General features: G+C 41.6%; 1 protein-coding gene across 4 annotated transcripts; it reads right to left on the bottom strand.

Annotated features, from left to right (window-relative positions):
- Nucleotides 1-7274: 7274 nt before the first annotated feature.
- LOC147465473 (uncharacterized) lies at nt 7275-15590 on the bottom strand. Of its 4 annotated transcripts, XM_086520348.1 has the most exons (3): nt 13943-15590; nt 11255-13057; nt 10764-11049 (listed from the first exon to the last, which is right to left on the bottom strand). In XM_086520348.1, exon 1 carries the CDS (start codon nt 15171-15173, stop codon nt 14091-14093), a length of 1083 nt encoding a protein of 360 aa, XP_086376474.1. In that variant the 5' UTR covers nt 15174-15590; the 3' UTR covers nt 10764-11049; nt 11255-13057; nt 13943-14090. The 4 variants fall into 4 exon arrangements, with proteins under 4 accessions (XP_086376488.1, XP_086376474.1, XP_086376482.1 ...); XM_086520362.1 differs by lacking the exons at nt 10764-11049; nt 11255-13057 and adding an exon at nt 7275-8685; XM_086520356.1 differs by lacking the exon at nt 11255-13057 and having other exon boundaries at nt 10783-11049.
- Between the last annotated feature and the right edge of the window lie 8123 nt (nt 15591-23713).

The following is a 23713-nucleotide window of genomic DNA, read 5'->3' on the forward strand; positions in this document are numbered from 1 at the left end:
AGACAAAGCAAGGATGTCATGTCAGGGACGACATGAACGCGGAGGGGGGGAGTGTTGAGTGGAGGACCACATCTATAAATTTTTTCTCACACTCATGTTTTTGTAAACACTTATTGTAATAAATGTCTTTCCGACAGTCCATTTTTTTATGGAGCCGATTCATTGTAATTAGCGGGACTCAATTGAGTTTCTAGCTTGTATTCCCCAAGTAGTTTCACATGCTTATGTATTTAGATTAGAGATGTTTTCACACCTCCAAGGCTGAGGTATAAGAGCCAGTTTTTGTAAACCTAAGAAAACAAATTTTGACTCATTAATCAAGGTGAGTTTATGAGCGTCGTGACTGTTTCTGAGAGAGAGAGAGAGAGAGAGAGAGAGAGAGAGAGAGAGTCTATCCTCTTGCTATGCGAGCTACGGAGCCGCCATTGGAGAAGCGACACCGCCATTGTGTTAGCAATGGTGAGAGCTACACACCGATACCAAGCGTGCGCACATTCGGCTTCTACGCGAGGTGAGCTCCCATGAGCTTCTATGTGAGTTTTCTCCCTACCTGTGTGTCGGAATTGAGCGTGTCATATATCTATAGAACCACAGCGAGTAGAGCTACACATTAGTACCATCGGAGTCGAGATTCGGTCACCTATATTTTTCCGCATGTCTTCATACACGTTTACCGCACGGAGTGGTTACAGGTTGAGATTGTATTGTAGATTCATAGGGTATTGTCCTTACCTAGTGTAGAGACCCCCCTTTGAGTTTGAGGCTAATTCGATGACTCTAGATCATGTTTCGGATAGCATTTGTTGGTAGTACGGATTTCAGTCACTTGCGTATTTGAGAACTTAGATTTGATTTCCTTGGTAGTGATTGTCGTTAGAAGGTCGAGTAGGTGATTTGACACCCACCTATTTGTTTCCATGCGCCTGCGGCTCAAGCTCCGTCCTCGTCTGACATTCTTGTTTGTCGATTGAGTTCTCGCTATCATAGCCACCGCTAGCATTTTGTTCTCGCTATCATAACCGCCACAATAGAGCTCATTCATTGTACATATCCCTTGGTCATTTTCAGAAGTGGTTGTCCCTCTCTTTCTTTTTGTAGCTCAATATTAAGCCATTGAGTAGAGCTTGTGAAGAGAGATTTGTAGATCTCATCTGTAATGCTATAATGAGATGTACATTCTTCCCATGAGGTAACTTCTACACACGGATCTAGCTCTGTAAACACCACTAACATTTGAGCCATAAAAATCTTGATCCGCTTTAAGTTCATTGCACGTGCAGAGAGGTCAAACATGTCTGCTTGATGTGGTTGCCTCAGTAAGCATATCTTCTCTTCTATCAACTCCTATTGTAGTAAATTGACATCAATATCTTCTAAACCTTTTAGGCATGTGAAAGTTGTTATGCATGGTTGTTTTCCACGAGTAGTTGATGCCTGATACATCTCCAAGATGTTTACCCATTGGTCGTAGATTTCATCATCACACATGACCATGTTTCCTTCTCTATTGGAAAATGAACTATGGTTGAACCTGATGTTTGCCGCACTTACAAAGGTCTTCAAAATAAACCAAAAAGAAATAACTCTACTTCAAGATGTATAAAGAAAATGATCATAGGAAAGTGAAACTTATATCCCAAGGTGCTCGCATCACATGACGACAGGAACTCCTACCTTAGGTTTTGTTGGTTTAGAGTAGGTAATCCATTGACTATGACCATGCTTTAAGACCTCCACATAAGGTTGTTTCTTCAATGCTGCTATTCTCTCCATGTTCTCCATTTTGGATATTCAAACACTAACCTCTTTGGAAGCATCTACGGCTATCCTTGAAGTTCTAAACTTGTAGAACTCTTGCTTGGAAGCATACTTAGTGCTCTTGTTGCACAAAAAATCTCTAGATGCTATGATGGAATGTAGGCCAGAGTGAATCCAATAGTGGTATGTAGCTAGCTTGTCTCTATGCACTTCAATGGTTTGGAGAGGCATTTTTGTAATTGGATTATACGTCATCAGGTCTTCTAGAGTGGAGACTGGTCTAGAGTGCCCTGCAAACTGCTTCAAAAGGTATTCTATATACAAATCTGACAAGGGTATCCATTAGTAGGCTTCTGGTTCAAGGTTGCATTGGTCAACTGGGATTCATTTGGTAAATTGCATTCCAAATTTAAAATAGTGTGCAATTTCAACATATCCATCCAACCCATCCTTAGAAGTTTTTGCAACTTCTTTATCAAGATCTTTCTCTTTTGGTTGGACAAAGAGTTCAACACAGCTAAGGAGGTTTAGTCCACAACCACAGGGGGTTTCAATTGTGGGGGCTACACGTACATTGGCATGTCCTTCTTGTTAATTCTCCAAGGGTATAATTGAAAGATCTTCTTGGGCCACACCTATACTATTTTCTCCAAGTGAGAGATTATCACTCTCCTTGAGAGTTTTAGATTGACTTACTTTACCTCTATCATCATTCTTCCGCTTATTATTCTTATTTGTGCTGCTCAATTTACCTAAATATTGAGTGACTTTCTTAAAGCCCTCAATATATACTTCTATGAAGTTATCACTTGGATTTTCCTCTGTAAGATCTACCCACCCTGCTTTTGACATTCACAATCCATAACCTGTAAGCTTCACCAAGCCTTGAGCAAAGGCCACATGCTCTAGCAAGTAGAAATCACGAGGGCCATAGGGTACCAATGTATAATCTGAAGGGCCCGAAGGCTCTTTGTGAGTTTCTACATTGACACCTAGTCCACCCTATGGCCCTAGGTCCATAGAGTGCCCTTTAGTATGATGTGAGATCTATGGAATTAGGACCATATATTGTGTCCCTCTATTCTAGTGAGAGATGCTATGGACATAGGTCCACAGGGTGTCCATGCATAAGCTAAATGGCCATAGGTTTCTCTCTATTGCAAATAGAGATCCTATGGTCCTAGGGCCATAGTTCTATTGTAATGCATATGTTGGTGCCCTTGAATGGCCCAAATGCTCTTTGAGAGATTCTACATTGACACCTAGACCATCCTCTACCTTTAGGCCATGGGTTCCTCTCTATTATGATGTGAGACCCTATGGCCTTAGGTCCATAGAGTACCAATGTATAAGATAAAGGGCCTAAACGTTCTTTGTGAGATTTTACATCATTCACACCTAGTCCACCCTATGGACCTAGGGCCATAGAAAGCCCTTGAGTATGATGTGAGATCCTATAAATTATGTCCATAGGTTGTGTCCCTCTATTCCTATGAGATATCCCATGGACCTAGGGCCATAGGTTGCCAATGTGGAGGCTCAAGGGACACAACTTTCTCTCCATTGTAATGAGATCCATTGGCACTAGGTCCATAGGGTGCAAATGTACAAGATCAAGGGTCATAGATTTCCCTCTATTGTAACTAGATCCTATGGCCCAAGGGCCATAGGATTTTCATAGTGCCCATGTGGGTGACCTTGAATGGTATAAATGCTTTGCAAGCTTATACTTTGATACCCTAAGTCCACCCTTTGGCCCTGGGCCATATGTTTCCCTCCATTCTAGGGCCATAGGGTACCAATTTAAAGGCTCAAGAGCCATAGGTTGTCCTCTATTCTTATGAAATATCACCATGGTGACTATGGGTATCTTAAAATTATACAAATTGTTTTGAAGAGCTTATATATTGACACCCAAGGGATATCATTTGACCCTAGGGACAAATCTCACACTCTATTCTAATGAGAGATCGTATCGTCCTAAGGCCATAGGGTGCCAATGTACTATGGCCCTAAGACCATAGGTTTCCCTCTTGTGTAATAAGAGATCACCTATGGCCCTAAGGCCATAGGGTTTCAATGTCCGATGACCTTAGGGTCATAGGACAGATTTGGTGCCCGTTTGGGTGCCCTTGATTATTTTAAATGCTCATGGATAGCTTATACACATCAACACCCTAAGGTCACCCTTTGACCCTAAGGGCATGTGTTGCCCTCTACTGTAATGAGAGATCATTTGGCCCTAAGTCCATAGAGTGTCAATATATAGGCTCAAGCGTCATAGGTTTCCCTCTATTGTAATGAGATCTTATGGCCCTAGGACCATACGGAGTCACTAAGATCTCATTACAGTTGGGATTTTCAGCTCCTTATCACACGATAAGAAATGTTTCTTGGACAAATGTTACATCGAAGTCAAAGAGCGTGTTGGCAAAATAATACTTGGGAATATTTCACTTTTAGGGTGTACGATTGTGAGTGATGGCTGGTCAAATGTTCAGAGAAGACCATTGATCAATGTAATGCTGGTTTGTCCAAGGGGAGAAACGTTTATAAAGGCGATTGATAGTTCTGGTGCAATTAAAAGTGGCAAATACATTTCTGAGGTCTTGATTGATGTAATTAAAGAAATTGGTGCTGAACATGTCGTTCAGGTTGTGATGGACAACGAAAAGAATTGTAAAACGCAAGTAAATTAATAAAGAAGTGCTTTCCACACATTTTTGCCAATGGTTGTAATACGCACAGCTTGAACTTGGTGCTGAAAGATTGGTACACTAGCAAAGAAACCACATGGTTCGCCAAAATAATTGATACAGCATGTCAGGTTGTGAAATTTATCTTGAAATGACAAAGAGTGCTCGATTTGTATAGGATGCGCATGTCAGTGATGCTGAAACTTCCTGCTAAAACTCGGTTCTGCACACACTTTTATACCTTGGAATCACTTCTCCGTAATAAATGTGCTATGATTGACACATTCAGTTGCGCGTCCTTTGATGAATGGCAGCTTGAGCAGAAAGAAACAGTGAAGGATAAAATTGCATGTCTACCTGGCAATGTAAACAAGATTTCTTGGTGGAGGAGTGTAATGGATGCATACCATGTAATGATTCCCATTATGTTCGCGATCCGCAATCTTGATCAAAGGGCGCTAAACTTAGGCAAAGTGTGGATGACATGGTGGTCAGTCCAACAGAGTCTTGAAAATCCTGAAGATCTGAAAGAGTCTGTAGTAGATAAGGAGTGGCGATTACCATTCTCTGGCAAATAGTGGAAAATTTTGGCTAAGTATTTTCATGCAAGGTGGAAGAGCGCTCATAGTCCACTCCATAGCGTGGCTTACATGCTCGATCCAGAGTATTGGAATTTAGATCTGATGTCCAATACAAAGATGGTAGGCGATTTCTATCACATGGTCAACACATTCTACTCCAACGTTCAGGACCAAATTGATTGCATCAAAGAAATGAGTGCATTTAGATTAAAAGAAGGTCCTTTTGCGAATGATTTTGTACAGGTAATGGCAAAAGAGCAACCTGCATGGAAGTGGTGGATGATGAATGGTGGAGAGCATTACTCTACCTTACGTCCTTTTGCAATGAAAGTACTCACACAATGTGCAGCAAATTCAAGTTCAGAGATAAACTGGAGTATGTACAAGTATGTTCACAGCACTATTCGCAACAGACTATTAGCAGACAGAGCAGAGTGTATATGTATTACAACAAAAAGATACTGAATCACATCAAAAGTGCTGGCTACGAGGAGGAAATGCCAACCTGGTTGTATGATTGTCAAAACGAAAATGAAGAAGATTTCAATGTTGGTGTATCTCAATGCACTGTAGACGAAATAGAAGAGAATTTGATAATAGATGTGGAGGTTGAATTACAAGGAGAACCACAACACTCAGACTTAGAACCAGATAACAACTCAACTGATGCAATATAGCTTGAGAGTAGAATGAGCAAATGTCAAAAACCATTGTAAAATACCTTGTATTCAAATGTGTTTTGAGTAATTACAATGCTTCATATTCTCGCTAGTACATAGTTTGTCACGATATTACATAGTTTGTCGATCTCAATTGTGTTGCTCTGAAGCAGCATCTTACTCATCAAACAGATTTCTAATTGTGCTAGGGGTATCTGGGAGTGCTTTCTTGAATTTATATTCGTTTGCCATGCCAAACATAATATACATTCCTTGTGGAATATCTTGTGAACGCATTGCGCATCGACTATTGTTTTGCATCAAACGAATAAGACAAACTAAATGATAATAGTGAGCACATGTCAATGTATAGTACCCACTCCATCCATCAAAATTCTTGTAGCAAACTGAACATTGGGAAGATGAGGATGCATCTGAAGTAGACGAGGGGACCAACTCCGGATGCAAGACAAGGTGGCTGATGTGTGTCCCTTGTACAGGTGTTGGATTCACTCGTTGTGTTAGGGTTTGAACGTCCTGACTTAAGCAGTGAATGCTTTTCTCCATCCGGACTTGTGAGGGTTGCGATGTTTGGGTGGCTATAGAAAGACGTGTTATTTATGCATCTTTCTCTGCCAACTGTGTCGTGTAAATATCCTTCTCTTTCTTTAACTATAGGTCGGCACCTTCCATTATCAATGCTAGCTCATCTCGGGTGAAAGTGACATAAATCTCCCTTAAATCATGAGTGGCAACAGTTGTCTCCTTTGACGAGAAGTCTACTGGTCGTTGTTGCACAAAGTGAACATATAACATTTTGGCAAAATATAGCGCACAATCTGCATTGTGCCGGGGATGGCCATAAACCTCCAAATAAATCCTCTCAGCTTTATCTTTGATACCATCTTGCGTGCACTTCGAAACCTTCCACCTTCCTTTCTTGATCTCTGCATCCTCACATGGCCATATTGTCTTGATCATGTCTTTTGTCACTTCTTTATTGATATCTTTCCATTGCATATGGTTTGGATTTGCCCACTTTGAGAGTCGGCGAGGAGTATGCGTCGCTTGTTGTGCCGACATGCCGTGTGCCAGAGACTTTATGCGCTGAAATGCATTAACAGCCGCTTGTTGTTGATCATCAGGTAGTGATTGGTTGCCAATATCTTGTTCTTGATCGTCCATTTTCTCTTAGAGATGCAGTCAAGAGAGTGGAAAATATTCAAAATCATTGGCAAATATATTCTCTCACTCATTGGGACACTGCGCGGAATCCACTAAAAACCACCACTTCAAATGCGACTAATTGAACCACAAGGCAAATTTGAAATATTGACAGTTAAATAAAAAATTTGAAATGATTAAAGATAATTGACTCAATTAGGTGAACCACTTCAAACCAGATAATACACTTCAATAAAAATTTGAATACACTTGACAAAACATGTATATCATAAAAATGTTTAAATTGGATAAAATGATGGTGCAAGTTCAACAAGTGGACGTTGCACAGGATTAGGGTCTATCTTTAAATGTTCTTTGAAAAACATCAACACGTCAGAAGCATTCCTTCTTTGGTCCCGATCTTTTAACTTCATCCAAAAATCTACTTTAATTCGAATAGCCCTCATAACATCTTCGTTCGGTGGTGAAAAACATCGTCTGGAAAATAAAAAAATTTGGCTGCACTCCAAAAATCTGTCAGCATGTCGAACAGGTAGCCCAATGCATAAATGTCGTTGGCTTTCGAGTATGCATCTGCGCACCGTGGATCGTATAGTTCGGGAGCAATCCACAGTCGCTTAGCCATCTCGGCGTTCCCTACTCTCTGTGCATTCAAAACTGCTTCTTCCGACTGTGCGGTTGGAGACAAATAATTATTTGCCACGCGCTTAGCATGTGTTCTCAGCATCATACCCCAATCAATGATACCGGCGCGGGGTTTATTGGCGCGAGTAAAGTCCAACATTACGTTGAACGGGTGCAGGTCACTGTACACTATACCGGCTTGGTGAACAGCCGCAACGCCGTCGATTAAGGCATGACAAATTTTCGGCATCTACTCGAACACTGCTTTGATCCGCACCGTGTCTATCTCGCTTACAGGGTTGTTTGCTATACAGGCAATGAACTCCAGCCGTGTTGTAGCATGTGCATGTGTCGTCTGAACAATCCGTGAGCGAACGATAAGTGGCACATCATGTCGCCCACGGTACCCCCATTGTAGTATTGGAATATCGTGATCCAAGGAGACTCTGTAGTAAACCCAATGCACCTTACAATGGAGGGGTGAAGCGTTTGCATTCCCTGCTCTGTCTGAAAGCTGTCAAATTTTGCCTCAATCCCTCCCTTGTAACATTTTCCCACATATGTAATGTGGTCTGGAAAAAATGAGATGCCTTTGACAGTGTACAATGTGCACACACCGAAGGAGCCAGCTCCAATCCTCATACCTTCTACCAAGGCTTCGTGAGGGATGCCGACAAGATGAGTGCACTTTGCATTCAAAGTAGTGCGCATGATTGTGCCGGTGCCGCTGGCATCAGATCGACCTCCCAAAGCTGCTTCTGCATCTTGTGTCATCTTCAATATCTTGGGTAAAGCTGCTTGGTCCTACGCTTTCACACGCTTCATCTTTACCTTCTATTCTTCCCACAATTTATCCCAGAGCTCTAACTTTGACATGTCGCAAGCAGGTGGGATATCTTCCTTTAAGTCTCTGCAACATACTTTCATATTGCTCAACACTGTCCTGACTTTATGGTGGGGGTCAAATTCTCGTATCCCAGCTGGACTCAACAACTCGTATTGGCCTTCAAGTCGCATCCTGCGCTTTGTGTTCTCCCATATAGCGTTAGTGATGTCTTTGATGTAGACATCGCTTTCACTAATCTGCTGAAGCGGTCAACTGCACATGATGAGATTGCCAAAATACATTTTTTACGAATGGCACGCATAATACATTTCTTCTGATCTGGCGTCATATTTGCACTGGACAATACAAAAACAACATATCAAATACAAATTCATGGTTGCGAATGACACTACCGCTCTCACACTATCTCAGGTAAACTCTTAACCACCACTTGAAGACTTTAACAAATGTTATGGAAATATTGATAAAAATTGAATATAATCTTCACTTAAAATTGCAATCTGTTACACGTGTAAAAAGCAGTTCAAACAAATGGTTTATAAGAACTTAATTCAGATCAAATAATACATGTTAACGGTCTTTAACATTTCAACATATATTGAATTGTGTAACTTATATTTTTCTCCATGCGCACATACTAATTCAAACAAAGCACACACCGACTTAAAATCTTCAAAACATTTAAAACATTGAAAGTATACAAATTGGACTAGCAAATTGTGTTCACACAGTTTTTACATAGCATTTATGTAAATGTAGCAATCAAAAAGTGATGATAATTGATGCTCTTAAAAAAGATATAAAAGAATATTTAACATGCAAATTGTATGTATTTAAACTTTTGCAAAGAATTTATGTAAATGAAGCATTAAAACTAGCGATAATGTTTGAGAGTCCTTTAAAAAGATTAAAAACGAATATTAAACATACAATTTGTGTGCAAATATTTTTTTATATGTAATTTATATAAATGAAACATTTAAAATAGCGATGATTGATAAATAAAGTATTCTATATAAATGACACATTTAAAATAGCTATGATTGATGAATAAAGTATTCTATATAAATGGAACATTTAAAATAGTGATGATTGATGAATAAAGCATTCTATATAAATAGAATATTTAAAATAGCGATGATTGATGAATAAAGTATTCTTTTGAATATGATTAGCTAGTATATAATTTCAAATGGACAATTAAAAACAACAAAATCAAACAATTCATACATTTTGTATATGAAATACTCTTCGCAGTCGCGTTACCGACCAAGTATTTCATATACTTAATACTTAAAAAATTAACTGCACATGTATATACAAATTATATGACGTTCGTACGATCGAGTTAACGACCTGAACGCCACATTTATGCAAAAACCTATGATTCTAACAAACGACACTCTATTAGCCGCGTTACCGATCGAGTGCCGCCTGAATCTAAGGAAAAACAATGGCCTATATACGAACATCTCTTAGCCGCATTACCGACCGATGCCCATATGTTTTTTGGGAAAGGGAAAGGGAAGTTGACTTACCATAAGGATACTAGATTCGCCGCATTACCGACGTAGTACCCAGACAGTAAGCCAATACTTACCACAAGGACACCATCTTCCCCGCGTCACCGAGGTGATGCCCCCGTGATAAGCACTGTTCCAGAGAACAGCTTGCACACAATACACTCCCATTGTGTAGTAAGGTACCTTATTACTGCGGCGCACTACGATAAAAGGCACGCTACCACACAACGTATGCACACACACAATACATTCCCGGATCATGTGATCAGGTACTCTACTGTTGTCGCGCACTGCGACGCAGAGCACGCTTCCACACGACCCCCTCTCTCCCTCTCTCCTCTCTCCTCTCGACGTACCTGCAAAGGTGGCGCAAGCTCTCTCTCTCTCTCTCTCTCTCTCTCTCTCTCTCTCTCTCTCTCTCTCTCACTCACAGAAGGCGAAAGCGATAATACACCCAGCGGGCCCGATCGGGCTCGTGTATATATAATGCAAACAGCCCGCCGAGCTTTTTTGCTTCCCCGGCAAGCCCGCAGGAAAAATAATAAAACCCGGCGGGCCCGTCGGGGAGACAGGAAAGCCCGACGGAAATTTTGTGGGTTTACAAGTCACCCTAAACCGGTTTATGTGTGATCATGTAAATGTGTCAATAAGACCTTGTGATCACACAAAATTTGACGTAATTACGTAAATATTAAATCCTTAATGACACCATCAAGGTATCATTCTCCCACTTTTCACACTGCACTTACCCTTCTTTTGTTACCTAATTACTACCATACTGTTTAAACAGCTTTTATTTATGATACTCGTTCGTTGAAACAGCCCTTCAAACAGTATTACAAAATATAATCAATCAAGAAATATTTCATTTTTAAACCAACAACTTTTGAATTAGGTTCACTTAAAAATCTCTACTTGCGCCATTAAATCCAATCGATATATACATTATTCATAAAAACCCTTGTCATCATGAACGTTCCATACCACTCGACAAGTACTCGATGTGGCAACCTGAACGTACTTCTGTCATAGCAACAACGATGTCAAACCAAACGTCATCTTCATGCCATAGCAAAACATAACTGTAGTATCCGACTGAACCATCCTGGGTGTACTCCCATCGCAGTATCGGTTGTGCCACCTTGGACGCCATTTCACGTCTCGACAAACTACCACCTAATATCAGCACTAATAAGTAGAGAGTCTTGAGGAAAACTATACCAAAAGTATTGAAAATGCATTCTTTCTTACTTGTCATACATATGCCGAGTTTCTTGAAGACCCTTGGTTTCGATTCGTGTTTTCTTTTCCTAAAGTAATTAATCTATCTCTAAGATCTCGCATATGCAATGAACGCATAGCTTAAAATTATAGTACTAACCTGGATTATAGTTCTGATTGGTTCAACTGGTGGAGACATAGCCTGTTCTGTAGGAGTTCTCACGTTACTTGTACCAGCTTCACAATCATTAGAGCCTTGGGTTCAAGCACACTTTGGAGCTTTTTTTTGTACTACACTTAGAACTTTAAATTAGTCAATTTTTCTAATAATTTCCTTGAGAACTAAGATCATTTCTACATATAAGTAAATGTTATTTTTCTAAAATTTTCCAAAGAGAGATTGTAATTTGAACTTTCGTCAATTCGGATTTGCACTTAGTGTTGCTACGCTACACTTAATTCTTATATATCAAAAAAATTTATTCTTAATTAATAAAAAATTAAGTGTAAACTACAAAATTGAAAGTTTAAAAGTGCATTACTTTTATGCATTAACTTTCAATTAACTATACATAAAGTAATAGTTGAGTTATATTAACTAAAGCGAATAGATATAAATAGAGAAATTAGAATAAGAGAGAACAGACATTCACACATCCTCTTATAAATCTAATTAAACCCTAGTAATCCACTAGAGAGAATAGAATGAGAGAGATTACACACATATCCTTTTCTAAAACTAATTAAACCTACTAATATACTAGAGAGGTTAGAGTAAGAGAAATCACACACACATTCTTTCTAAAACTAATTGAATCTTACTAATCTACTAGAGACATTAGAGTAAAAGATAATACATACTTTCTTTTCTAAAGCTAATTAAATCTTATTAATACACTAGAGAAATTAGAGTACGAGAGAACATACACACATCTTTTCTAAAGTTTATTGAATCTTATTAATACAGTAGAGAGATTAGAATAAGAGAGAACATACACACATCCTATCTAAAGCTAATTGAATCTTATTAATACACTAGAGAGATTAGAGTAAGAGAGAACATACACACATCCTTTCTAAAGCTAATTGAATCTTGTTAATACACTATAGAGATTAAAGTAAGAGAGAACATACACACATCCTTTCTAAAGCTAATTGAATCCTATTAACACACTAGAGAGATTAGAGTAAGAGAGAACGCACACATCCTTTCTAAAGCTATTGAATCTTACTAATCCACTAAAGAGATTAGAGTGCGAGAGAACATACACACATCCTTTTGAAAGCTAATTGAATGCTTAATTAAAACATACTTTACTAATCCACTAGAGTGTTTGCTCTTTCAATGGTTTATGGACGCCTTCTCTCTAAGAGAAGTGGTAGCACTTCATAAGTATTATAGAGACAATCTCTATATCCAAAGTGTGAGTATGCTTGCTCTATTTAGGCTCTTGGATGGCGGATATCCCTTCTTACTGCAATGCATACAAATTTATTTTTGTAGCAATTATTGGAAAAGTTTCCATGCTTGCCTCACTCATGGCACTTCTCTTTTTTACATGAACTAGATGAAATTACTAATATTGATGAGATACAACAAATGCTTCTCCACTTACTGTATTTGGATGTGTCTTCTTCAACTGCCTCCTCTCTTTCTCATGCAATGAGTTCATCACATGTTGCAAGGCTGCTGCAAGGTCTCTCTTTTAAGACCGTCACAATGTGGTTGTATGAGGAAGATAATGCACTCGAGAACTGCTACTATGTCTTCTTCGAGAACCTCCAGTTGATATATGTGAGTTTGATAATGATACTCTTTAGTCTATTGTCAAGAATAGAGATATTCTCTCCTTCAAGCATGACTAATTTGAACAAGCTTTTCTTCAGGATAATTATGATTTGCTTTGTTTTTGCACCAAATTTCTTCTCTGGAAAGTTCCATGTTTAAATTCCAATCGTTCACCTACCAATGAAGTGCACATAATTATCATGTAATGCAATAATGATTCTTCCTAAAGCTTGTTCATCCTTGGCTCGAGCTTCTACATTTAGTGCTCTTGTTTGAGTGCCCATACAAAGATAAACTTGATGCCTCTTGGAAGGAGTCTTCACAAGCCCAAAGCCTAAAGATTTTTGAGGTCTAATATACAAAGCATATTCTAGGATTCCTCCATTTCACTAGGAATTGAAAGCTAATGTTAACTTCAAATGGAAGATTACATGTAGTGACAAGCAATGCATGTACAGATTCAAGGCTTCCCACAAGCCATCAAACACTCCTACCTACTATGGCTCATAATCCTACTCTAAGACATAGTCCCTTGAGAGGATGAGAGTAATTTTTGTTAAGTGCTGGTAATAATTATTCATGTTTCTATTATGTAACTGTATTTGAGATAGGTGTGCAACAATCCCTCAAATCATTGTCTTGAAACAGACATCTTGTTTCTAGTCACCATGGGAGGTCCTTCTCTTCCCTACCTTCAGGGCTTTCTCAAAAAAAGAAAAGTTTGGGATGACAATTGTTGCGCTCGCTCCTCTCTGCAATGCGACGTAAGTCATTGGCCTTTCATCATCTCCTACTTCAAGTAGCACAAGCTAAAGCTAAATTCCCAAGTTGTCAAAGGGACAACCCTTTGCCAATGCTCCTCACACACACCCCCCTGCTGGTTGCTAAGAAACAACTTGCATTAAGAGAAAAATCATTAGTTCTCCACTGCACACACACAAGTATCAAGCATATGAATAGTAGCTGAAAACTTGAACCCTTGTATTTGCTCATGACACTTATGCAAGCTAACGGCCTACCCAGCGCTTAGCTCAGAAGACAAAGAACAGAAGTTTTCACCTCATAGGAATGCCTTTGTCTGTGACTTTACGGAGCTTTGAAGATGATCGACGTCCATTCAACACCACACATGATCCCCATATAATGTGTTCTGTGATCTCCAATTTACTTGCTTTGCTTATGCATTACTCAATCACGTGATTCAGAATCATATGTCAGTCCTAATGTCTTGTTTCGTCGATGACCGCTTCAAAAACTCATAAGTGGTAATCATGGTGACAGCAGACATTGCCATCATCGACCACCGAGGCCCCAAACCCTTGTAGCATGCTCTCCACCCACCCTCTTTGATGAGCCTTCCTATTGTCTCTCTTGTAGTGAGCGGCGTGTTCTCTACCTGCAGGCGAGTTTTGATGGTGTCTAGTGGCGTAGTAAGCAGAGCAGTCACACCACCAGCACATGCTGCACTTACACTTTGTACTCCGAAAACTAAGCTTGGAGTTGGAGAAACAGAGCATTCTCTTGCTGCATTTTTGCAATACCCCAAACTGCCCCACATCGTTCTTTGGGCAACACAATAAGAACCCCACCATAATGCATTTGAAGGTGCATATGTTATTATTGACATACCAAAACCCCGGTACAGTCCTCGCCATCCATCCCTTTGTATTATACATCTGAGGGCATCAAGCCCACCCTTGTAATTTGGTGATTTACACCCATAATTGCGCCTTTCTGATACATGGATTTTTCTCATGTCTCTGCATTTACATAATTCACTTTTCTCACTGTGTAAGTCATTTACTGCTTTGTTTCCTTGTACCATTAGCCGTTGGCTTATCACGTCCACAGGCGTCCATACAAGCTGTGCAGCTACCGAGGCTGCAAGCCCACCCACAGCATTTGCACTCGTTGCTGCCATCGAAGCAGAAAACCCCAATGACAATGCAGTCTCACCCAGGATGCTTTTGGTAATTTCCAATGTGCTCATGTAGAGCACGCGTGCAGGAATTGTGCCCAACAGAGAAGTAGAAAAGCCCCTGTATAGGCCTCGCAAACCTTCATGCTGCAAAATACGGCCGCAAAGTTTGAAGCTTGATATTGAGGATGGCAACGATGACACCTGCTGCCTTGTCTTGAGAACCATGACAGGGTAAAAGGTTGCGGAGACTCCAGAGAAGAGCGCAGCCCCAAGAATAAAGAACTTCGACTTGTCAAGCATGTCCCAATGCACATCAGCAGGGAGGTAGAGCTCCCTGGATGCCTTCTGATATGACGAAGAAATGCTCATTTTGTGCTCAGTATGTGTTTAGACATCCATGTGCACAACTGTAGGGATGCACCTCTCTCTCTCTCTCTCTCTCTCTCTCTCTCTCTCTCTCGGAACATACACACACGCTAAACACGTCTGATCTGTTTGCTCCAAATTTTGCCAAAATGTACTATGAACACCCTGCAAAGAGGATGATTTATAAGGCATCAAAGCACACAGACAAAACACTGCTTGCAGAGTAGCTAGCTAGGTGGCGGTGCGGGGGAGCGATGAAAGGTAAAAGGGCGTACGGGAAAACAGGCACGGTTTCGAGAAAGCAGCGCGCAGCAGATCAAAAAACAGGGGGAACGCAAAAAGGAGATCAAAAGACAGGGGGAACGCGTGAATGTGTGCGTGTGGGTGTGGGTGCGGGTGCGGGTGTGTGCGTGCACACTCTAGGCCGACCAGTGGGCTCTTACCGCAAGATCTTCGGCAGAATCTGCAGCTTTGGGTATGGCGGCGTTTTGAAATACTTTCGTGCATAAGAAAACTCCACGGCGGATCCCAGCTGTCTCCATTTTTCTTGGCCACCTTTCTTTGATATTTGTCCACCTTTCGTGGGGTTTAAAATGAAGAGAGAGAGAGAGAGAGAGAGAGAGAGAGAGAGAGGACCTCGCTGTTACCAAAGGTTTAAAATGAAGAGAGAGAGAGAGAGAGAGAGAGGACCTCATGGTATGCCATTTGTCCATAAATTTACTCTCTCTCTCTCTCTCTCTCTCTCTCTCTTTCTTTTGTCCTCTCCTTTTAAATTTACAAACACCATTCTCAATTCCCAGGTCAAGCATGGCCCCCCTAGAATAAACATCTGCAATGGACTATGACACAGGAGTAGTTGCTGCCATCGCAAGCATGCATTTCAAATTTGCAAAGAAGGTGAAATAGTGCCTCCATGACTCCACTCGATTGGATGTTGGCTCATGCTCCTCTGTAGCTCTTGTAAGAGCACTCATTTTGAGGCAAGGCAAGCACCTATATTTTCTCTTGAGCATGCAATGCAACCATCATCTTCTGGTCTCAAGAATATTAATTTCATAGTATGATAACTCCTTACCATTTGACAATACAAACTACTAAACTTATATGATGAAGAAGCATGTTATTTGGCAGCAATGGCAGATGACCAAATTAGCCACAAGCAAGGGCTAAGAAGGCAATAGAGATGAAGAGAGACAAAAGAGAAGCTAAGTGTGTGGTTGCCACTGTCCATGCTTGCGAGTGTATAACAAAGAGAATCTAGCATGTAATTAAGTATTGTGCAGGCTGCTTGACATTCATAAAAATAGAGACAATATCCATTATTGCAAGGATAGGCATTGAAGGTGCTCTTACCACCCAAATCAGCTACAACCCTCTTTGATTTGCACAATCCTAAATGCCCAACATTGTTCGCTAGTGCGAGAAGCACTCAAGCTATAACTTCAACCTGCTACTGATCATGCGAGGATGTAGACAAAAGGAGGGTTCGGCATGAGATGACTTGTAAGACCTAGGAAACTGAGACCTAGGATCCTCCTCCCTACTGCCCTTTATATAGGCCTAGCTCCTAGCTCTTGGCCTAATCGGATCCCCAGTCCACACTGGTCCAGTCTAGGCCCTTGGCCTAGGTCCCTGACCCCCTAGGTTGGGCCTTGCCTCGTAGGACCCTTGTCTCTGACATTACTCCCCCCTTAGGAAGAGTTTTCGTTCTCGAAAACACAAGTAGTAATATCTTCTTAAGAATACTGATGTTTTCTTTATTGACGTCCCATACGTGCCAGTTGTCTGTATGACCGATAATTGGTGCAGTGAAGAGGTTCAATGAAACCAAGAGCAACATCTTGATTTTCAACATTGTTGTCCTATTGCAACCACTTGGGTTTAAATGGTAACTCCATTTATAACACACTTGAGTACTGTAAAGGAGTAACCACAACTAAGAGTTGTCCAAAGGCATAACCAGTTTTCAGATCTTTTGAAGGTACTAGAATAATGCAAGGAAACCTTGGCGTAACTTTCCATGCAGTTGTGAGCCAGATTTCCTACTTGCGTGAGTATCTTGAAAAGTTCATAGATAGGGAGTGTCCTCTTGTTAGAATTCTGAATAGTTTGGAACACAAAGAACTACATGTTCATCCCTACTGAAGGTTACTTGCCAACATACTTTGTTAGCACAACTGGTAAGTCCTTGACGTATGAAACTATTGAAACAATCTCCAACCCCACCACAAGAGGTGTTCAAAGTTGAAAACCGTACTTAAGAAAATTCTAGAATAGGGAGAAAATCATCTATTCAGAAATGAGTTGTGCTAACGTATGTTCTTAGCAGGTCCTTTAGCAAAATAAATATTTGTAAGTTACCCATCCAACACGAGATGAACAGCAGTAGTAAGAGTGAGGTGTTGTTCCCCAACCACTTACAGACAGTCTTCCCTGACTGTCGATATACCAGGACTCAATCATTGAGTATCTAGCCATATATTTTATATGGAGTGAAGACAACCAACTAGGTTGAAAGCGGGTGGACTGGAGTAAGCTCCAAGATTTTAGACCATCCAACCATAGACACCCATCCTGAGCCAGTGCCTTGTATGGCAGGGTGTAAACTCATAATAAATCTGCAGGAGAGATTGCACATGCAGTGCAAAAGGGTGCAGAGAGAATAAAGTCCATGAATTTGCATGCCGCTCCAAATAAATCAGTGTTAAACACTAGGGCCCATAACACCTAGTGTGCATGCATTTAACACAAATTTATCCAAACCGCAATTCCATGATGAGACTTTCCACGGTACGTAAGTAAAAGCCTTTCAATAAGAGTTGGACCATAACAGAATGTGAAAGGTCAGTCACACCTAGGTACCAACCATGAGACATTCTCAGTAACTTAGCATACTTGGCTATATGTAGAAACGACCCTCCGTTAAGGTGGTTTCACAGCACTTGTCATCATAACAAATTTGTATTGAGTACCCGACAATTTCTGGCCACTGAAATTGTTCCTGATACGGTGTGCTCCAAATGGTCTAATAAACGGATGCGACCAGCACATAGAGACTTCGTTGCGACACATCATTAAGAATTAGGCGCCAATGTCAGTCCCAGAGACGTATATTCACCACATGTGGAATATGTCTCAAATAAGGATGGCCGAAAAAGCGACATCCATCAAGTACAAGATGTACTTGTGTGTGGAGGAACTACAAAACACTCTGCGACAAGAGTGAGAGGGACCCTCATTATCTTGCTCCACACTGGCTAAACCGAACTCCTTGAGTTCCTAGACCATGTTGTATCCCATGTGACAACATGTGCCAAATTGAACCCTACAAGTAGGTTCGTAACAGCATAAGACAGAAAGATAGATTGGACACTTGGTCCAAAATTCTTTGTGCCGACATGCCCTTGGCATGGCTCTGTAACATTCAAGCGTACTTAAACGTCTTGAAAAACCAAGCAAAGCATACTAAAAATGAAATAACACGAAATCAATAGATGCGTACCTGGAGATTTGAACGTAATGTACACTTACCTGTATTCAAATGGAGAGGAGCTTGTCCCCTACCTGAAAAAAACAAATAGCATTGCACTGGAAACCTTGGGTGTTGCCTTTGCAATCCAAGCCCTTGGATTAGAATCTACGTAGTCAAACCCCTTGGTAAAACTCTTTGTAGAAACTGCTCAACTAGCAAATATCGGTAACCAACATAGTCAATCGTGTACAGAATGATTGGAATCAACTTGAAAAATATCTCCGTCCGCTACCGTATGTGGTAGATTGCGGAATTCTTTCCTTGAAAGTGTAACTGGGAGAGATCAACTGTGATCCTCAATGCAGATCAAAATGTGATCCTTAATGCCTATGGGGAGATGTAGCAATCAATCGCCGGGTCTTACCCCAAAACAAGGATGCCATAGACACTCGTAGTGCTACAGAGAGAGCAAGAAATCCACACAAGTAAGATGCCTAGCTCGTGTCAACAGCCATGCTGTCTCAACTGTTTGCTGCCTCTAGACTTCATGGTATAGATCAGCTGATGTAAGTGTAAGAGTATCAAAAACTCAACTTGAGCGTTGTTCTGAACACATGTAGTGGAAAATGACACACTACACATCCAGAATGACAAGACTCTTGCTTGTCCATTGACGTCGTTGCGTAGTCCAGTGGGTAGATTTGTTCGTTCTTAAGAACAGTTCCCTAAGGAATGCCAACCGTTGGGTCATACTGTTAGCGTGTATGGCGCGTAGCCCTTATGGCACTTAGTGTTGCATCAACGAAACGATGAAAACTAATGCAAGAGGGCGTCTTGCCCAATTTCTAACTGAGAGTTAGAGTACCTTGGCTCATGCTGACTCCGAAACATGTATCAAAGACTGCATAGAAGGTTTTGATTAGTCATGGAGAGAAATAAGAGAGAGAGAGAGAGAGAATGCTGGGCTGAGGAACTTTCTTTAACGGACGAATTTGTATATATTGTGCCCAATCTGTGTGCTCTACCGCATCTAATGCCTGACTTGCAGCTTATCCTATAAGCATGCAGCAATTTGCCTGTATTACTCTCTCATCAAGAGAGGAAACAACAAAGACAAGCCACAGCTTGACCCACTTACCATGTATGGGTCGTGACTTGGCAAAAATGACTTAATATGACACTTTGCCTGTAAAATAAGTCGAAATATTATGTTCTTTGTAGTGTTGTTGTGTGTCGATAGCAACCAACAATCATAGTAATAATCCATCCGTAGTCTGTCCTTTACAGAGGTGCGAGTGTGATAGCGAAAGCATAATACATGAAACGGTTGAATTAAATCCACCTCACTAGCATGCCTTGCATGCGGAATTGTAAGCCCTTATGGAGAGTGATGGCCTCAAATGTGAGAGCCATAACTATTTGTGCCTTGCACTGGCAAGGATTCTATGAGGTGATATTCCCTATGTTGCCAGTTTTTTCAAACTTGTGTGCCACTGCTCGTGATTCCAAGTCATTGGGCAGTACCTTGGCACAAGGGAGAAGCCCTATTTCATGAAAAATTGTCAAAGGACTTTGATTTGGACAAAAGCATTAGTTTCCAATGTAAATGTATAAACATGGAAAATAAACAATACTGAACATGGTCTAACCTGGTCATACAGCTATAACCAGGTGCCTGGAGATGTCGGAAGAAAAGCCCGCTCCAATGTAGATCATAACCCTCTCTGGTCCACGGGAGAAAGTTGGCCGAAAATAGATTGTAGGCATAGGGAGAACTTCCCCAAGGGCGTGTGCTCGTAGCATACCCCAAACGGGAAATAGCTTAATGTAAGAGTCGTAAATTGAAGCCTTGCTTCCTTCAAAAACGGGTGCAGTAAAAGGCCATGCATGTCTCCTTGAGATTGCAATTTTTCCATGCTTCATTCCAATCTTTAAACAAACCCACGTTTTGGTGCTTACAGTAATTTTCACAAGCCGTGCTTGTGATGTACATGCCTAAAGTGTATGCACGTCTATTGCATATCGTAGCTATCAAACAGATGCTGCATAACCAAAAAATCAATTGCGTACCTTATTAAGTACACTTACTGACGAAGCTTGCCGCCGGAAGAATCGAATGAGTTGCCAACAAGAAGAAAACCGAGAAAAGATTTTCCCGATACTGATGTTTGGTTCCATAGACAATGCCGACAATGGATTCAACTTCAGTATTTCGGATTGTCTGCTTCTGAGAATTGAATTAATGATCGGGCTTGCCAATTACCGTTGCCTTATAAGGCACCGGCCATGTTTGAGTTGTATGTACGACAAGACAACCTTGCCTCGGTAGAATGCCAAAAATCCCTTGCATGGGTTATCTCTATTGGAGCCTTGCTCCTTAGTCCAATTCAGGATAATGCCCAGCTATAAATTGGACGTATTTCATTGATCATGGCCATTCCCATCTCGTAGGTAATCTCGCAGTGTACCATGGTCAAGATTAACATGTTACCTAATGAATTGTTCTTGCAATGCAATAGTATACATAGAACTATGAAAACCAAAAGAATATGGAAGCTCAAACCTTATAATCCAGTCTGGTCTTTGTCGTGGTTGGAAAAGATCGAATTTGTGAGAAAAATCGATCTCTGCGATGCTGTCATGCAGCCATCTTTCCTTGAAAGCTTGGCCATGCCGAAGCGTGTCAGTTTTTTTTTTTTTTGAAACCATAGTATGTACTACGGACGCCAATCAAAAAACGTGTTGTTGTGTTGTTGCCTTTCCCAAAACGACAACTTGCCGAGCATAGGAGAAGGAATCTCATATGCCGATGATCTTGGTACTTCAAGAGGTAGAGGGGAGCTGCCGACTGTGGGCACACTCCCTTCCCCCTTTTTTGTTATAAAAAAAATAACCCAAATAGGGTTTTTTATTAAAAAAAACCCCTGTTCTACTGCTGCCAACGATGGCAAGGTTCCTGAGAAGCTCATAGCTCGCTCTAGTGGGCTCAAAAGGCCGCAACACAGAAACGAAAAATGTTAGCCTCTGCAGAGCGATCCGAACAAGCTCAGCCCTACCGGATTCGGTGAAGGCCGATGAGCTCCCTCCTAAGCCAAGCCGTTGTGCACACGCCATGGTTGTTTCGGCTTCCCCGCCTAGCAAGAGCTGCTACCCACGGCAGAGATTGGCCTTGATCTCCCCACCTCCTTACAAGCAGGCGTTCCCGCAACCTTTCCCTTTCGGCTCTGCAGGGGACAGTGCCCACGGCCATGCCTCTTCCTTGGTCCTCCGCATCCAAGAGGGCTTGCCCACGACCCGAGAGAGAGAGAGAGAGAGAGAGAGAGAGAGAGAGAGATCAAAGATCCATGGCAAGAAGTGCTCGCCCTGCCTCCTTCTTCTTCCTCCCCCTTCCCCCTTTCTCTCGAGCTCTGATACCAATGTAAGACCTAAAGAACTGAGACCTAAGATCCTCCTCCTTACCGCCCTTTATATAGGCTTAGCTCTTAGCTCTTGCCCTAATCGGATCCCCAGTCCACACTGGTCTACTCCAAGCCCTTGGCCTAGGTCCCTGACCCCCTACGTTGGGCTTTGCCCCGTAGGACCCTTGTCCTGACATGACTTTTGGGTTGCCATTGTAGATTGCCTCAGGTGACAGAGTACTTGGAAGTTGGAGCTTCGGAGGCTCAAGGTACGTTGTTCATGTCTCTTTGGCTTCCCAAATGCAAAAAAACAACGTCAAATTGTTGTGTGCCTTCAAATTAGTAATCTATATTACTCTATCAAGGAGATGGAGATCCAGGCGTTCCATGTGGCCCAACTAGAAGATGGCGAGTAGGTGAGGAGCGCACTGAATAGCCCAAAAGGCATGTGGAGAGAGAGGAGAATGATTACTTTCCAAGTTTCGAGTAGTACCCCGGTTGAGAGGATGAGATCAGAGTGAGACCCTCTCAACTTTCCAACCAGCTTGTAGAGCATGAGCTACTCCGAAGAAAAGAGGAGAGCACGCATCCCCTACATTTGCTAGGCTTCGAGGCCCTCTAGCTCTCTCTCTCTCTCTCTCTCTCTCTCTCTCTCGGCAGGGGAGGAGTTCGATATTGTTATCTGATGGTCTCTTCCATGAAAGCTTACTCTAATTGGAAGCATAATCTGAAAGCCCATAGGGCAGCAAGAAGAGGAATAGCAATACGTTCAAGACTCAGCTTCGACTGATCAAAGCCTGTGCACAGGGGTTTGTAAGCAAATGGTTGGCATGCGGGGGATGTACAGGTGGCGCGGAAGGGGCAGTTGAACAGTGGACCACCTGGGTCCTGAACATAGAGAGAGAGAGAGAGAGAGAGAGAGAGAGAGAGAGAGGGGTTGAAAGTCATCAAAATTTTGTCCAAAGGCTACCTCACGATCAAGTACTGTCATGAGTCTTCAACCAGCTCAGTTTGCACACAGCTCTGTGAGCAATCAACTATAGCGGTCGTGCTGTGTGTTTTGCTGCCTCCTGCTTCCACCATTGCACTAACCCATGCCACGGCGCCCTTGGTCAAGCCCCGCCGGTCCTCTTTAATAGCTTTCTCATCCTTAACTTTGCAACGTCCTTGAGGCATGTTTCTGCACGGACCCTTTTCTACAGCAAATTAGTAGCACAAAAAATTGTCATGGCCACAGTTGTAGGTATGTATACGGTGGTTCTGGCTGTCAGGTCATCTTGACACCGGCTTCTTACAAGGTGCAACGCTACGTACACCTATTGGGAGAGAGAGAGAGAGAGAGAGAGAGAGAGAGTGTTTTGAAAGATCCTGTTGCCGCAGAGAGGATGGAGCAAACCCACAGCATTGCATTCTGATGTGCTCTGACGTTCGAACTTCGGAGCCATACACTCTCAGTTGCATTCTAATGTTCGAACTTTGGAGCCTTTGTCGTAACAATTGTCATGAATGTAGGATTTGGCCAGGGCTAATTCAAAGTATTCCACATGATGCTGCATTGTGGAATTGTGCTACAACCTATGCCCTACCACACTCACTCCTCATGCATGTCTGCTATTCATCAGCTTTCAACCTGGAACCCTTGCTACTGCTTTCCTTGCATCACATGTCTGCTA

This window comes from Adiantum capillus-veneris, chromosome 1 (genome assembly GCF_014529385.1).
Source record: "Adiantum capillus-veneris isolate H3 chromosome 1, ASM1452938v2, whole genome shotgun sequence".
NCBI lineage: Eukaryota > Viridiplantae > Streptophyta > Polypodiopsida > Polypodiales > Pteridaceae > Adiantum > Adiantum capillus-veneris.

Coding starts and splice junctions, on each gene's coding strand:
- LOC147465473 (XM_086520362.1), bottom strand. CDS start 15,173: ATGAGCATTTCTTCGTCATATCAGAAGGCATCCAGGGAGCTCTACCTC.